Source organism: Ananas comosus, linkage group 23 (genome assembly GCF_001540865.1).
Source record: "Ananas comosus cultivar F153 linkage group 23, ASM154086v1, whole genome shotgun sequence".
In the NCBI taxonomy this organism is placed as follows: Eukaryota; Viridiplantae; Streptophyta; class Magnoliopsida; order Poales; family Bromeliaceae; genus Ananas; species Ananas comosus.
Window position 1 is genome coordinate 118,123 of NC_033643.1, and position 15,538 is coordinate 133,660.

Sequence of the window (15,538 nt, forward strand, 5' to 3'; positions counted from 1 at the left end):
TTTCTAAATAGAGAAATACGAGGAGAATATAAAATTCCGGTCTCTAAGGGGATATTCTTTTAAGGGTACACAATAAGAAGAAGGGGCCTGGGTCACTATAAATGGAGAAATATCTTGCAACCCAGTGGAGTGGTGGGTCTAGCTGTAAGGGTGCCAACTCGGCAGGCTTGTTGGCTCGTGCATCGTCGTGATGCTCTTGTAAGAACACGTCGCGGATATGGCCATACCCCACTGATGCGGACGGATCTCAAACTCTGGGCCACATCTCATCTGCAGGGACCATGACCTGGGCTCCATCTCGTGTGATCTGTATTCCATAAGCTCTGTTCTTACTGCATAGATGCTTAGCATCAACTTCTAAATTGGAATGCAAGGAATCTACTGCTAAATGCTGTTTGAATTCTTTCGGTAAATGCGGTTGATAGCCACATTCATTTTTTTTCCTGGGCTAAATAATGGCTCTTGAACAGCTCTTATTTACTCTGAGAAGCAGTCGTTCCCAAAAAGCTACAATGAACTTATTGCCCCTAATGCAGAAGCTTCAATTTGAATCTTTTACTTGAGCCTATTTTGCCCCTTCTTTTGTTTGGCAGGAATACCTCCGAACAAACCAGATTTGATTGTGTGCTCACGACTGCTTCTGTCGCATGCAAAGGGAGAGAGTGAGAAGCCCCTCTCGGAGCTTTGATTGGAATCCATTCCGAGTGAAGTGATTATGAGTAGTGATTACTGAATATCAGGGCCAAACAGGCCCTTATGTTACGGAGGAAATTATTTAAAATATTTAATAAGGAAGCTGCTTTTCAAACAACTTCACTTGAACAACATTCTATAGAAGCTTCACCTGAGCGCATGCAAGTTCTTATGTATTTATGAGATGATTGGCACCCAAATCCCGATGAATACTATTCAAGCCATATACACAGTTCGTGATACAAGCAGCAGTTGAGCATATAGATAAGCCTATCAGATCCTTTCTCAGTAGTACGCAATATCTGGCTTGTATGACAAAACTTTTGAGCTTAAAACATGTAACACTCCAACAGTTCCACATCTAATAATGTGGAAGAGTATATGAGACGTATATGTAACAGATACACTTGAACTAATAACTAGACTTAAGCATTTTAACTCGGTAGTTTAGACCGAACGAGTTACTAGTGCTGTTGGACTGAATTGTTACAGTTGGCATCAGAGGTAGTTCATCATCTGGAAGTGTGAGGTGGGCGTCATATCGCTTGGTGATGTGGGCATCATATCACTTGGTAATATTTAGGTTATGTTTGTGATTGGACCGATGGCGACATCAAATCTTATAAACAGAGGGAGCATGTAATGCCTCAGCAGTCCTCTATCAGATAATGTGGGAGAGTGTGAGGGATTTATATATGATGGGCAAACAATAACTAATAACTAAGTTTAAGCATTCAGGGCCAGTAGTTTGGATCAAACAAATTATTAATACTCGTAAGCCGGGTCGTTACAGAACCCCACTGACAGACAGTTTTAAATTGACTTCCAACAAATTTAACAATCAGATTCTGATTGAATCCAGACCTTCCAAACATGTTGAGTTCAACACACAAATCTAAAATCCAAGAAATGAGATGCTAGCATTAGCTTACCAACAAGGCTCTATCTCCGGGTTATTGAAGGATCATCCTTTCTCACGTGAAGTCGATATGACTATGAGGTGAACACTGAGACCTTAGAGTCAGCAAGCACCAACATTTTTACCGATTATTCTCTGCCAATCTACTAGTAGTGAGCCTTCTCAAGCAACTCCATAATTGTAATGTCGTAGCTAAGTTAATGCATTATCAAGAAAATCTCCCAAGCAGTAATCAAGAAGACTTCATGGCAAGCCAAGTTATTGCATTGTCAAGACTATATCCCAAGCAGTAAGCAACAAAAATGACTTCATAGTTTGAATCACAATATGATTGTCCTCTTCGAAGTAAATTTATTCATTGGGGCCCGCTTTACATGCAAGGAAAATTAAGCCTACAACGGCTATCAAAGAAGATGAGGATACTCCAAAGTACAGCCTAACAGTGTTGAATAGCTGATCCTTCTATCTTAAGCTACTGAAGTTTAACGCAATTACGTATAAAAAATTATTTTCTAGGCGCAAATTTCATGCTGCTGATCAACAATCTTTGGCAAATTGAGTCCGCCAACACATAGGCAGATTTTAAGTCAGTCATTGCCACCAATATGTGGCTCCCTATATCATATCAGAAATTCTTTGAAAGAACAGACGAGTTCCTCTTATTCTCTGACATAATCCAGTTCAGACATTGTGAAAGTAAAAGAAGGAAAACGCAGAAAGCAGCAGATACAAGCCAGATAGGTTAAATTCATGGCTTTACTTGACAACAGTTATGTGTTTTGTAAAATAATTAACAAAGGAATAGACACCACCAACCAACGGAAAAATATGATCAGGCGAAAACCTAAGAGAAAATTGTATCTGACATTAGCCCCAGCACTTGCTATTCATGTGATTATAAGGCTTCTTGTACTGTGTCAAAGAGGCGTCTAAAGTGGTACGTATCCATCAGCAAGGTGAATTAATAACAACGCTCAGATTACCCTTGCAAAACTATGAAATTATTAGAATTCAATTTCGGCAGTTCTATCAATTGTTGCCCTGAAGAGACAACCTAATCACACAGTAACTACGGAAGTCGAAGGAGAAGATCAAATTCATGCTTAAAATTGTGTTTGGAAGGAATTGGAAGAACCAAGACTGAGAAAAAGACAATGTTCTCACTGTTCTGCAATTTACGTTTGCTGGAGTGTAATTGCTTCAGGAAACTGCACCAGAAACCCTTCTCCAAGCAGGCAAGATAACAAGGATAAAAGAAAAAAAGATTTTGCTTTTACAACCTTGAAAGTTTTCTCTTCTAATCTATCACTCAATATTTGCCGATCAGCTTGTAGCTTAGAAGCACTACTGAATGTTGGGCTACTTAACTTTTGAATTTTATGTCTTGCCGTCTACATACTTTTTTCATTTATACTATTAAATGGTTTTCCAAGTGTGTTCTGAAGCACAATAAAAGTGATTGTATCACCATAACAGAGTGCAAAGTCTTTGACGCATTCGAAGCCATCTCTAAAGTAAAACTTTCAACATGGCATCAAACCTTCCATGAGCAGTTAAAGAAAGAAGGAAGAACTTTGATGAAAGAATGCAGTGAGCCACGGGCGGAACTAGTGGGGGGCTGGGGAAGGCACGTGATCACCACAACCAGTTGTAATTGGTATGGTAAAGAATTACTCTCAACTATTAATTCCTCACCATTTTACTAAATAGAGAAAAAGATATTATAAGGTATAGAGGGTCCAACATATCACACATCCTCTCCTCTAGAATAAACCTTAATAATAGAATTCAAGTTCCTAACTAATGATTGGACGAGAAAATAGTGATAAACAAACTTTGTTTATTTGTGTTGAAATGCTCTTACAATTTCTTTGGGTGCTATATGTTTGGAGGTTTACTATCTCCTACTTATCTTTTCTAGCTCCGCCACAATAGTGAACCATTCATATACAAACATAAGCTGCTTTTATGCTTCATAAGCTGATTAACATTGCAGAACATCTTTATTATGTTTTAAAAAGGAAAGCAAGAAGTCACAATTATTCAAAATGTCACCCAAATTTCCAGTTCGAATATCAAACTTACTGAATATATCACCTTTGAAGGACAGATAAATAGGTAAAAATATGCAGCTAATGCATTGTGGCTTTACGTAATGCTTGTATTGCATGCATCTCGCGAAAGATGGAAAGACCTGCTAATTACCAAAAACATGTCATCTAATGGTTTTTGTGTGCCTGAAACAGAATGGATTCAGCAATTTATACTGGTACTGTTAGGCTCACCTACAGCCACGAACCCCATTGTGCGATAGACTGAAATTTGTATCGACAGTGCCCCGAAGTAAGCAAAGACTTCAGCACAAATCCAGAAGAAGCAACTGAATATCACATATGACAATCAGCTGGCGGACGGAAATGTTAGTCCTAAGCTCAAGTGGGCGTTGAATCAGTGATCAACCTGCCCGAATGGAGTACACATAGGTCACAACTCCACAATCTTCTTGTTCGACGAAGGTCAAACTACAGGAAAGGATGCAATATATAACCGATACAGCAGCTATGAGGCAAAATGAAGAAACCGATCTTCGACTTATGACGACAATTCAGTAACCTGTGAAACTTACTAAATAGCAACTTCTCCCCGGCTAGTTTGATGCGAATAAACATATATTACTAAATTTAATCCATCCGGAGTCGTCTTGATCCGGGACAAGAACAATCTCTAGTTTGCATACGCGCTTTTCCATAGTCAATCACCATCAAAGTGCGAAGACAATTATGCTATAATTTTCATATAACAAGATCTGAAGTTAACAGTGAATTATTATGATTGTATACTATGAAGTATCAATAATAATACATCGGATCGGGTTAGGATATCGTGCACCTGATTAGGTTTGGAACTCTTCTGTCCCCTTTCCTTCTCTTTACTCGGCCTGCTGCGGGGTTAAGATAGAAGACGAAAGAAAGAGGAGGAAGGGAAAGAGAGGGACAGGGGGAGGAAGAGGGAGGAAGAGGGAGAGAGCGAGAGGGAGAGGGGAGTCCGGGGCTGGGCCTTGTTCGTTGGACCAGTTGAAGTCCGAGAGGGCCTGTTCATTGGGTCGGGCTGTTACCGACAGACACGGGATGACGGGATGGCCTTCCTTGTGAAGTGGGCCGGCGGCTCGACGGCAGATCGAGCGTACTCAATCTTGCACTTCAACCGAAGTCGGCAAAGTATGTGTTTCGCCACCGAGTTTTGTAGGCCTAATTTGGGAATGCAGTTGAGCACTCCCTTTTTACTCTCGCCCGAAGCGGCTCCCGTTCTCCCGCATACGGCATACCCCGTCACCGTGCGATCTCTCCTTCTCCAGGTATCGGCGAAAACCATTACAAGTTTCAGAAAATTTTAATTCAGAAAAAGAAACCTTTCATATTCGCCTAAATCTATTTTATTGTGCTTGTAGGTATATCTGTCAAATTTATGCGGTTTATCGCTACATTGTGGGCACACCAGGTGTTTGTTAATATGAGTCGCTAATGATTTTGCTCCTTTTTTTTTTTTGTTTAAAAAGTCCCCGATTGTGGAGATTCCTTAATTTGGCTGCTATAAACTATAAAGAAAAAGTTGCTTATAAGATGATTTTTGCTTCTGTTCTGACCCCGTTGAAGGGACGCGATATGCAGAATTATGAGTCGTCTTCTTTATGTGAGCCATGCTCAGTCATAGTCCATTATCACAGTCCAACAAAAGCTCACCTGCACACCAATGTATATTGACATCGTATAGGAAGATTTGTTTGCACAAACACTTCTTTGATATCTGTGGTTAACTTGTATAAGAGTTGAAGTTGGTGTATTCTTTGTAATCTCTAATGTAAACTCTCGTAGGAAACATTGTGTTTATGTTGAGTTTGTCGGATAGTGATCTCTGGCCACAACACTAATTAAAAGAAGTTGCTTCCGCTTATCCATCTGATTCTATGTGGGGTGTATTGTGTTCTGTTTTTCAGTTAGTAAATTAAATTACAAATGGCCCATCTCCTGAATTAAGAAGGAAAAATAGAAAAAGAGATTAGGCTGAATTTCTTAGGTGTCATAATGATATCTTTAAACCATAAGGAAAACTTGCTGCTTAGCCTGCTTAGAATTATTTTCTATGTTGTTTTTACTTCACTGTCAAATTACTAATGTTAGGTGCATATGACTGATTGTAGTGGACCACTTTGCCGTTTCTGATTTAAATCAAGGCAGGACTGCATTAATCATACTGAAGATACGATTAAAGGTAGTTGTATGGTTTCATTAACTAGCAGCCGTATTACTTGTTTTTTTTTTCGCTCTTTTGTGATTCTCAAAGTTTAGTTACTAAAATTTTTCCTCTCTGATGATTTTGAGTTATAAGTTTTCTTGGCTGTGCACCGGTAGTTTCATGAACTTCACTTGAGCAGATATAAGAATGGCATGCTCAAACTGTGTTAAAATGCTGCAAAACATCTCAGATCTGTTCTAACTCAATAGCTTAAGTGAAAAGGAGAATCTAATTGGTTAGCTATCATAATTTCTCAATGAAAGATGGGCACCTAAATTCATATTTAGGTCATCCCACTTTGAAAGGCGTTCTCAATATATTTTCATGGCTGTCATAACTCATTATATAGGCTGTAGCTTGATTGTTTCATAACTTTGCTTAGCTTTTCCATACTTTAGGGGCAGGGAATTGAGTGAACCACCCATAATGGAACAACTTTTACGTAGATGGAAGTTTTTTTTGGTAATTACTACATAAGAGTTTTGGGTTCTAATGATCATTATTCTTCCAAATAATGTACTTTTCCCTATGAGGTGATCTATCATGCCCTTAAAGATTGGAATTACTTACTCGCTCTTTCTCATTTCTAGGGCCATTTGGCTTTTGGACCAAACTAGTTGATGATGGCTTGTGTGGTATGTAGATCTTCTATTGTAGTTATAACCTAGGATTTGATTATGTTTATTGCAAGCTACTCATGATATTTTAGAGCGGTGCATGTCACCTATGAGGTGATTTATCATATCCCGGGAAAACAGTTTAGAGGTTGTATACACCATCCTGGAGTCAGGATCTTTCATATCCCTCACCAGCCATTTACTACTAGTCCATTTTCTCTGAGAAAGAAACAAAAAGAACTAGTTCCTCAAGTAACCAAAACAGATGCTGAACAAAGGTGAGGTTTGATTTAGAGATTTTAGAACCTTGTTATTTTCAGATGGTAATTTTAGAGTAAATATATGGATGTGATCTACCGGGTCTAAACATTCAGATCTAAACATCTTATGCAAAAGAAATTTTAGGACTCAGAGACTTGTGCTCTATGCATTAAAGAACCAGATTACTTTAATTGAATTTTATATAATGATCAATATTTTTTATTGATTTGATACCTACCCTATCAACTAAGATCTTAGCATAATACAAGCCACTGATTTTGGGTCTACTCATTGCACTTGAAGTAGGACCTCAAACATATTATTTGTAGTAAGCATTTGATTCCGTGTAGATCATATAGAGTTGCAAAAATGTTAAATTTGAAACACCCTAAATATTAATGTAAAATCAGTGTAACACCTAACAGTTCTTTGAATCATCATATGCGAAATACGAATATGCCAAATATAAACACCTCCAAACTGTCATTTAATATTTTTAATAAGGCTGTTTTTTCAACTGCATCTACAACTAGGGATAGAAACATATGAATTTTCATTTTTAACTTTATAGTACTTCCATTTAGTAATCAAAGTAAAATTTGTAGATTTTGCTTTCGAGTATCTACCCTTGAACTAAATAGTGAGTCCATCTTCCCTAAAATCACATTTTTGAACACTGAATAAGTAAAACTCTAAGATCACCCTCAGACAGCTGTTGTTTGGTTTACACTTCTATAGGAATCTGTGGGAGAGTCATTGTGTGTAAGATAGTTTTTTTTTTGTGCGTGTGTGTTTGTTTTGGTTTGTGGCTCCGAAGCCTTGTTGCTTCATCATGTAGCTTAATTCACTCTTCAATTGAATGAAGAGATAGCATGCTACCTTTCTCAAAAAAAAGAAACAAGTAAAACTCTCTGTCAATGTTTTCGGATGCGCACACTACACACACATTTAAGCGAGTATTGTATATGCTATGGTCGACTAATTCACCTCTAAAAAGAGATATGCGAGTGGTATTGCTTGTCCATGCCTAGGACCAAATTCTTTACAGCTTTCCAACATCTAATATTTTTGAAGTCCTCTTTTAGGCTGTTGATGTTACGAAGCTCTCATATCTTAACCAATCAATGGATATGCTCATACAGCTAGTACAACTCCTTTTACTGGGTTATTGATGCAGACTTCAGTGGCAATTCAGATATTATATTTCTTTCTGCAATATTTTTATCTTATTGGTAATAGAAGAATTTACTTGGTACAAATAAACAAAGAACATGTAATAAAATTTAACCCATCAAGTTGTCAAGATACGATCCCGTAGGTAGTATGATTTGGGGTCTTTTCCTCACGCACCCAATTCCAATTTTATTGCTTACAACCCCAATTTTATTGCTTACAACCATGTATAAATGTAAGTGGGTCTTCCTTTAATTTTCTTTCTGCTTTCTTTCTTCTTATTGCTGCATGTTCTTTCGATTGTACCCAATTTCCTTTTTTAGCTCCACCAACCCACCTGCTACAATAACTTATTGATAAATGTAACGGATCTCTTCTTGCTTTTTCTTCAAATTTACCTTGCTCTACGTCTTCATTGAATTTACAGACCTCAGAAAGAGTTTTTAGCTTTTTTTATATATAGGTTGGTTAGTTGCTTATGGTGAGGCCTCTTCTGTCATTTATGTCTATTAAGTTCTGTACAGCTTTACAACCATAAGGTTTTGTGTCCAATAGGTTATTGCATCATTAGGGGGAATGGCAATAGTAGTAACCATGCATTCAACAAAATGCTAATTTGAGATTTTCAGAAACAGTATATATAATTGATGCTTTCAGACTTGCTTATGTTATTGAAACAAACTGTTCAAATTATGGGAGCTGTCTCTTTCGTGCGTCATACTGGGAGAAAGCAGTTATAAAGCAGTGTGTAAAATAGGTAGTAGAGATCTAATTTGGTGGCTAGACCTACTTATTTCTTAAATGGTGACACTATCTCAAGCTAGGAAGAACACATTCTTGCAGCATGATCGTATGCAGCGGGCACCAAATTCATAAATCTTATTATTTTCTCTGTAAAGAGACTTATGTCGATTGATCACCTTAATCTTCATGTAAAGACTTAAACATGTGTGTGAAGATATTCTTGATTCTCTTCTCGAGGAACATTGATTGCATTTTCCCTGCTAATGCAAAGCTTGAATGTATGCTGGCGTAACGTAATAAGAATAGGTGGTATTGGTCGCTGTCTTCACTAATTGTAATTGGTTCTCTCTCCCTCTCTCTCTCTCTCTCTCTCTCTCTCTGTGAGAAAAGAGGGGGTGAAGGCTGAGTTGGATTGGGATCATTTCATTAATGCAGGAGGGTTATTATGTAAAAAGTTAGGTGGAAATGGAGGGCCAAAGCCATGTGCATTGAGTAGGGTACAGAGAAGAGGTATCCATTAAGGAGCATTACTAGGTGGGCGTCACTGCGTCGCCAAACAAAAGGCCGCGGTGGTGCCCATCTCTCCCTTCACCTATCCACCTCTGGGAGCATTCATTAACCCTCCTAGGACCACCTTGCTGTTTTCCCTAATCTCGAAAGAGAGACTGGTCTTAGAACCTTTGAAAGCTTACAGTTTGTATGGCTTGCAGCATTCTTTAGGAACCCTAACCTTTGCTTATTGTGGATTTAGTCCTTGTTTGGCCTTGCTGCTTTTGGAATAGCTTCTGTCTAACGTTAGAAGTATTAGTCAAAATTCCAAAAAAAAAAAAAAAAAAAAAATTCTTAAACCTTTGCTGTGAGAAGGAGATTAATTAACCTGTTGAGAACAACAACCAGAAGATGCCTCAATTTGAAGAATCTTCTGGTTTTAATATAGTGGGAAGCTATCAGGAGAGGGGTGGCCTTGTTTTTAGGATGAAAAATATTAATAACCATTTAAATAGCTATACTTAACCAACACTTCCAGCACAAGCAACTGTTATCGTGAAGAGACCCTAAATTGGACTCTCTAGGTAACTGGGATAGCTACATCTATCTCAATTAAACTCGGTGCCTAGGATAAGCATATAGATATATCGAACAGAGCCCATTGCTATCCACCGTCTTCCTCTTAACTACGCGCGAATAGTCTTAGCATAATAATGCTGCAATGTATTAATGTCGTCCAACAACCCCTCGACATTCTTTTTATCTCTTTATTGCTTGGGCTTTTCTGCTTACTTATTTTGAATGAGAAGGGCCTTCATCGCTTGTTTCCGACTTTCCTCAAAGAAACCCAATTGGACTTGCTAATGACCTTGTTAAGGCAGGTAATAAGCACAATTCTGGACATTGTTGGCATCCTGTATGGTTGGAGATTTAATTACTGTGATAGTTTGTCATGCATTTCTTTTCAGTCCAAGGCAATTGTTTGTTTGATCCTTATTTGAATGGCCCGTAATAATTTTGTCTTTCATTCTGTTTGTTCTGCCAACCTTTGTTGCGCTTAACAGAAAGATCAAAAACCAAGGGACATTAATACGACTCCTGATTCAATGAGGATAAGAAATTCTCATCTTGATCCGGTCAATAACTTGGATTTATGACGTCAAAGCAGACGGATCGCATCCCCTCTGTAATGGTAACACTTCTCCTCCGGCGCAACAAACGCAATGCTTAACTTGCAGGCGACTGTGTACTTGAATTGGAGGGATTCATTCGCTGTGCACATGATGGGGCGTCCTTTTGGATCGTTTTGACCCTCATCACGCACATTAACTGTTGCATACAACACTGCCGGCTCTGAGTACTGGTGGCAGTGGCTTGAATTGGAAACTGCCGGAGTTGGTTCGCAGTTTCGCACCACGGCCCCTGCTCGGTTAGCTAAAAAAGCTCTGGAATGATGTTCCCTATAGAAGGTTGATTCCTTCTTTCTTTTTCCTTATTATTGACAATGTTCTTAAACTCTGCATCTTATAAATTCTTTGGCAGCGGATGAATTATGATGTTAATAAGTAGTGGGATAATCACGCAGTGCGGAAATTCCTACACACCGGGATATCTATAAAAAAATATGATCCTCTCAAAAGCATGTTATTATATCTATTATGTTAAATGGAAAGAGCAATGTCATGTGTACAGAATGAAATCAAACTTGTATGCAAGGTCGTATTTGATCAATAGAATGGCATCACCCATGAAGTGAGGGCTGTAATCTACGAGGGTCAATAACAAACTTGTTTATATACATACAAGGGAGGGCAAACTAAAATTATTATCAGTGTTACCGACCGTCCCTAAAGCAAGTAGCAAAGTGCTTGGTGGTTGGTACCCGAGGTTCCAAATTCGAAGTCTAGTTGATTCACATTTTCAGCTAAGTTTATTTCTAAATGAAATAGATGGAGCAGGTAGCATGCTACCTATCTTTCAAAAAAAAAAAAAAAAAAAAAAACTATTATCAGTGTTTAGACTCTGTGGACTATGTGTGCATGCAGAGTAACCAAAATCCTTCTCGGCGTAATATGATGTAAGACAATGCATAAGTTGGCATTTTGAAGAATCGAGACAAGGAGGAGATTGCCAGGTTGTATTTGCCCTATGGATGGATAGGTGGTAAAGTAAACCGAAATTAATTAATGAAGGGCAAAAGACGCCAACTGCCTACTTCCCAACTAACTAATCCGACTCGTGGAAACCTACTCTCCCACGCTCGTGATTGCGGTCGCTTTTAAGTTAAATGCACCTCTTCGTATTTCGGGGGTGGGGGGCGTTTGGCCTCCCGGGCTCTACATGAGTGGCGCCAAAGAAAAGATAATACAAATGGTTGGGATTTAGTGTGGAAAAAGAAAGAAAAACACACCCCCTCTTTCGTCGCCTTCCCCTCAGTTTGGTGGGAAAAGCAGAGCCAAATCCCCTCTGCCCGGTCTACTTAACATGAGTAGGCTGTTTAAGTTTTGATTCACATGTAACAAAATCACCCACACCCACACACACCCACACACGCGCGCGCTCTGATTGGTCTCTGGAATAATACAGCCTCACAAGTTAGCTCGCAACCGTCGTACGAAAGGCTTCTTTCATTCACACTTCCCATTCACCCATTTATATTCTCGCTCTAACCCCCCCACTCCGAGACCACTCAACCCCCCTCCACCGCCACCCTCTCCTTCTTCGTCTCCTCTGTATCTCTCAATCTCTCTTCTTCCTCCTCCTCCTCCTCCTCCTCCTCCTCCTCTTCTGTATCTCTCAATCTGCAAACAATATCACACATATATACGTAGATGGGGGCTGATCATAGGTTCAAGCCGATAGAGGAATGTAGCTCGGAGGGAAGATCCAATCAAACGATCGCAGCCGATCTCGAAGTTCTTCTCCTCCTGTCCGTCCCCGTCGTATACATCACATACATATTCTTCTCCGAGTCGCTGGCGATCCAAATTCTAGTGTACATTTCCTTCGCGGGACTCAAAGTAAGGGACATCGCGACGGTGGCGCAATCCGTGTTGCCGAAATTCTACGCGGAGGACGTGCATCCGGAGAGCTGGAGGGTGTTCAACTCGTTCGGGAAGCGGTGCATCGTCACCGCGAACCCACGAATTATGGTGGAGCCCTTCGTGAAGAGCTTCCTCGGCGCCGATAAGGTGCTGGGGACGGAGTTAGAGGTCACCAAATCGGGGAGGGCCACCGGTTTCTTGCTGAAGCCCGGAGTGCTCATCGGCGAGCTCAAGAAGAGGGCCGTCGAGGAGGAGTTCGGCAACGAATTGCCGGATCTGGGCATTGGAGATAGGGAGACAGACTACGACTTCATGTCCATCTGCAAGGTTCGTCCCAGTTAATCTCGTACTCCCTCTTTCCCACCTTAATAATCTTATTATTATTATTATTATTATTATTATTATTATTTTGGACTCTCAAAACTACATGCTTTGGAGTCCAAATTCGCTGACTCTCGGTCTAAGAACGTATAAAACGCTGACTAAATATCATATTCGTACGAAGTAGACGTGCCGCGACGAGCATCAGAGATTTATACAATTTAGATCTCCAACACGAAAGCGACGGTTTACGTAAAAGTTCAATTATAAGATTTGCATGATTAGACTAATGATACCGTCCAATCCGTACGTACCATGTGTCGATCTCAGCCTATTACGTTGAGCTAGATGGTAATTTTTAATTAGTTCAGAAACTCAGTATATATGAAAATAAAAACGCAACTTTGAAGACGTACGCTAACCTTGGCAGTTCTTTCTACTGTCTCGTTTATATTTTATATATGAAACTTTCGCTAGAATTGTAAATTATTTAGGCTCTGAATTTGACACGATGGACATCAATCATTAAGTTCTTAATTAATAACGGAAAATGTTGTACGGCATACATGAACCATTGCTCCTGTTATTCTGGCTGGAGTGAGACTGCTTATTAATTAGCCATGATTAATTAAAATTAAATTTACAACCGGAATAAGCTGTAAAATTTACCTAGCTAGCAACTTTCAAGTCATGTAGCGTACTTGGGAGCCCCCGCGAGCTCTATCTATCCTGTAGGCTGTAGCCACAACTGTGAGCAATATCTCTTCTCACCAACTCCATGGTCATCCATTAATTGGAGGGTGCAAAGCCATGTTGCGTTTGGCACCGAAACTAAAATTTAAGATTGATAAACTTTACCACAACAAATTTACCAGCAAGTCATCAACGAAACAAAGATGGGAAGAATTTTCTCCATTTTGCTAGGGACAGTCAGTAATTTTCTCCTTTCTTTTTTGAAAAATAAGGGAAACTTGCGCCGAATTGAATGAATGACCCCCTTTCTACCAGCTCAGTCTTTTCCCAGTTGTTTTTTATGTGAAGCATTATTCACCTACTGTGTCCCCAGACATACTTGCTGCCGCCCAATTGTCCAAGCCGGGTCGTCTGACCTTTGGAATGTATTTAATATTCCCGTCGCAGCATGTGCGGTCGGAAACGGATAAGTTTGATCTCCTAACTAGCTAACGAAGTTGCAATTACAATTTGCAATTGAAAAAATTACTCCACCGCTCGTTCAATTGAGATTCTCCTTCTTCATTAACTCATTCAATTGGAATTACATTTATTTTTTTTTTCCTTTTTAAGGAACAGTACTAGTGTTTACTATTGTTGTTGTTGTTGTTATTATTATTATTATTATTAGTAGTAGTAGTATTATTATTGATGATGGGATCATACCGGATCATCGATGATGATGATGATGATGATCAGGAGGCCTACCTGGTGAGCGCCAAGAAGAAGAAGTGCAGTCCCGTGCCGAAGAGCCAGCTGCTGAGCCCGCTGATCCTGCACGACGGGCGGCTGGTGCAGCGGCCGACCCCGGTGGTGGCCCTGCTCACGTTCCTGTGGATGCCGATCGGGTTCGCGCTGTCGCTGGTGCGCGTGTACGTGAACCTGCCGCTGCCAGAGCGCATCGTGTTCTACATGTACAAGGCGATGGGCATCAAGCTGGTGGTGCGGGGCAACCCGCCGCCACCGCCGAAGAAGGGCCACCCGGGGGTGCTGCTGGTGTGCAACCACCGCACGGTGCTGGACCCGGTGGTGACGGCGGTGGCGCTGGGGCGCAAGATCAGCTGCGTGACGTACAGCATCAGCAAGTTCTCGGAGCTGATCTCGCCGATCAAGGCGGTGGCGCTGTCGCGGGAGCGGGAGAAGGACGCGCAGAACATCAAGCGGCTGCTGGAGGAGGGGGACCTGGTGATCTGCCCCGAGGGGACCACGTGCCGCGAGCCCTTCCTGCTGCGCTTCAGCGCGCTCTTCGCGGAGCTCACGGACCGCATGGTGCCCGTGGCCATCAACACCAAGCAGAGCATGTTCCACGGCACCAGCACCCGCGGCTTCAAGCTGCTGGACCCCTACTTCTTCTTCATGAACCCGCGCCCCACCTACGAGATCACCTTCCTCAACCAGCTGCCCAAGGACCTCACCTGCGCCGGCGGCAAGTCCCCCATCGAAGTCGCCAACTACATCCAGAAGGTGCTCGCCGCCCAGCTCGGCTTCGAGTGCACCAACTTCACGCGCAAGGACAAGTACAGCATGCTCGCCGGCAACGACGGCCGGGTGGGGGTCACCCCACCCTCCCGCTCCCAGTACTCCAACTCCAGCAAGGAGAAGGCGCCCTAAACACAAACCAACCAACCAACCAACCAATCAACTACTAGCCACCTAGTTGCTACTACCTCAATTCCGATCCCGCTTTTAGTTAGTGCCGCTGAATTCGTTTATACCTTCCGAGCAAACTGCTGCGAACGAATGAGGCGACCGTCGACTGAACGGAATTATATTATCATTATCATTGTCATTATTGTTACCGTTATCATTATCATTGCTGCTGGTGTTGTTTTTTTTTTAGTTAATTATAATTAATTTGTCAGGTCTTTGATAATCGTCCATGATCCCGTCCCAAAAGAAGGACAAAAAAAAAAAAAACAAAAAAACAAAAGACGCTTAATTAGTTTGGTTTATTGATGGATGTACTGTAGAGTCGTCAATCTTGTTTACCCTTTTATTTAATCATAAATCGTCATGTATTAAGCAAGCTGCATCAAACAGTATCATTTATTATTGATTTGCAATATTCGTTCATCTCTCTCCATCTTCTATTCTTCTTACAAAGTCTGGAACGAAGTCTTGCAAGATTCATTTACCGTCCGCGCTACGTCGATCTATCTATGTGTATACAATAATCTAACACTAATAATTCAAGGCCAGAAAACCCAGCTTGTGTCCTCAAGAAGAGAACCCCTACGGCGGATAGGCTCTTT

General features: G+C 40.8%; 1 protein-coding gene and 2 long non-coding RNA genes across 4 annotated transcripts; 2 read left to right on the forward strand and 1 right to left on the reverse strand.

Moving 5' to 3' along the window:
* Positions 1,441 to 4,805, reverse strand: LOC109728460. 2 transcript variants are annotated; one of them, XR_002220978.1, is made up of 2 exons: positions 4,502 to 4,805; positions 1,441 to 4,395 (listed from the first exon to the last, which is right to left on the reverse strand). It is a non-coding gene; the product is annotated as an uncharacterized LOC109728460 (long non-coding RNA). The 2 variants fall into 2 exon arrangements; XR_002220979.1 differs by having other exon boundaries at positions 1,441 to 4,418.
* On the forward strand, positions 4,819 to 5,499 carry LOC109728461. Its single transcript, XR_002220980.1, has 2 exons — positions 4,819 to 4,967; positions 5,061 to 5,499. It is a non-coding gene; the product is annotated as an uncharacterized LOC109728461 (long non-coding RNA).
* On the forward strand, positions 11,508 to 15,351 carry LOC109728428 (glycerol-3-phosphate 2-O-acyltransferase 6). The gene is made up of 2 exons (XM_020258828.1): positions 11,508 to 12,560; positions 13,986 to 15,351. The coding sequence occupies exons 1-2, from the start codon at positions 12,021 to 12,023 to the stop codon at positions 14,895 to 14,897; spliced, it is 1,452 nt and encodes a 483-aa protein (XP_020114417.1). The 5' UTR covers positions 11,508 to 12,020; the 3' UTR covers positions 14,898 to 15,351.

Coding starts and splice junctions, on each gene's coding strand:
- LOC109728428 (XM_020258828.1), top strand. CDS start 12,021: ATGGGGGCTGATCATAGGTTCAAGCCGATAGAGGAATGTAGCTCGGAG. Junction 12,561..13,985: donor ACTTCATGTCCATCTGCAAG/GTTCGTCCCAGT, acceptor GATGATGATCAG/GAGGCCTACCTGGTGAGCGC.